This window comes from Acanthisitta chloris, unplaced genomic scaffold (genome assembly GCF_000695815.1).
Source record: "Acanthisitta chloris isolate BGI_N310 unplaced genomic scaffold, ASM69581v1 scaffold34015, whole genome shotgun sequence".
Taxonomy (NCBI): Eukaryota; Metazoa; Chordata; class Aves; order Passeriformes; family Acanthisittidae; genus Acanthisitta; species Acanthisitta chloris.
The window spans coordinates 6,201-6,483 of NW_008675966.1; the positions used below are offsets into that span (position 1 = coordinate 6,201).

General features: G+C 63.6%; 1 protein-coding gene across 1 annotated transcript in view; it reads left to right on the top strand.

Annotated features, from left to right (window-relative positions):
- HP (haptoglobin) overlaps positions 1-283 on the top strand; it is a 2,227-nt gene that overhangs the window by 1,714 nt on the left and 230 nt on the right. The window contains 1 exon segment of the mRNA XM_009075945.1: positions 8-283. This exon segment is cut by the window's right edge and continues 1 nt beyond it. Coding sequence (XP_009074193.1) covers positions 8-283 — 276 coding nt within the window.

Genomic DNA, 283 nt, shown 5'->3' on the forward strand with positions numbered 1-283 from the left:
TGCGCAGCGAGGGCTTTGTGTTGCCCCCCGACTATCCACAGGCTGTGGATCTGGCCCTGCTGAAGCTCAAGCAGAAGGTGCTCCTCGGAGAGGAGGTGATGCCCATCTGCCTGCCCCAGAAGAACTACGTGCACCCGGGGCGGGTGGGTTACGTCTCAGGCTGGGGCCGCGGAGCCACCTTTGCCTTTTCCGAGATGCTTAAGTATGTGATGCTGCCGGTGGCCGAGGGCAAGCACTGCCAGGAGTACTACAGCGCGCGCAACGCGTCCCAGTGGGTCCAGCC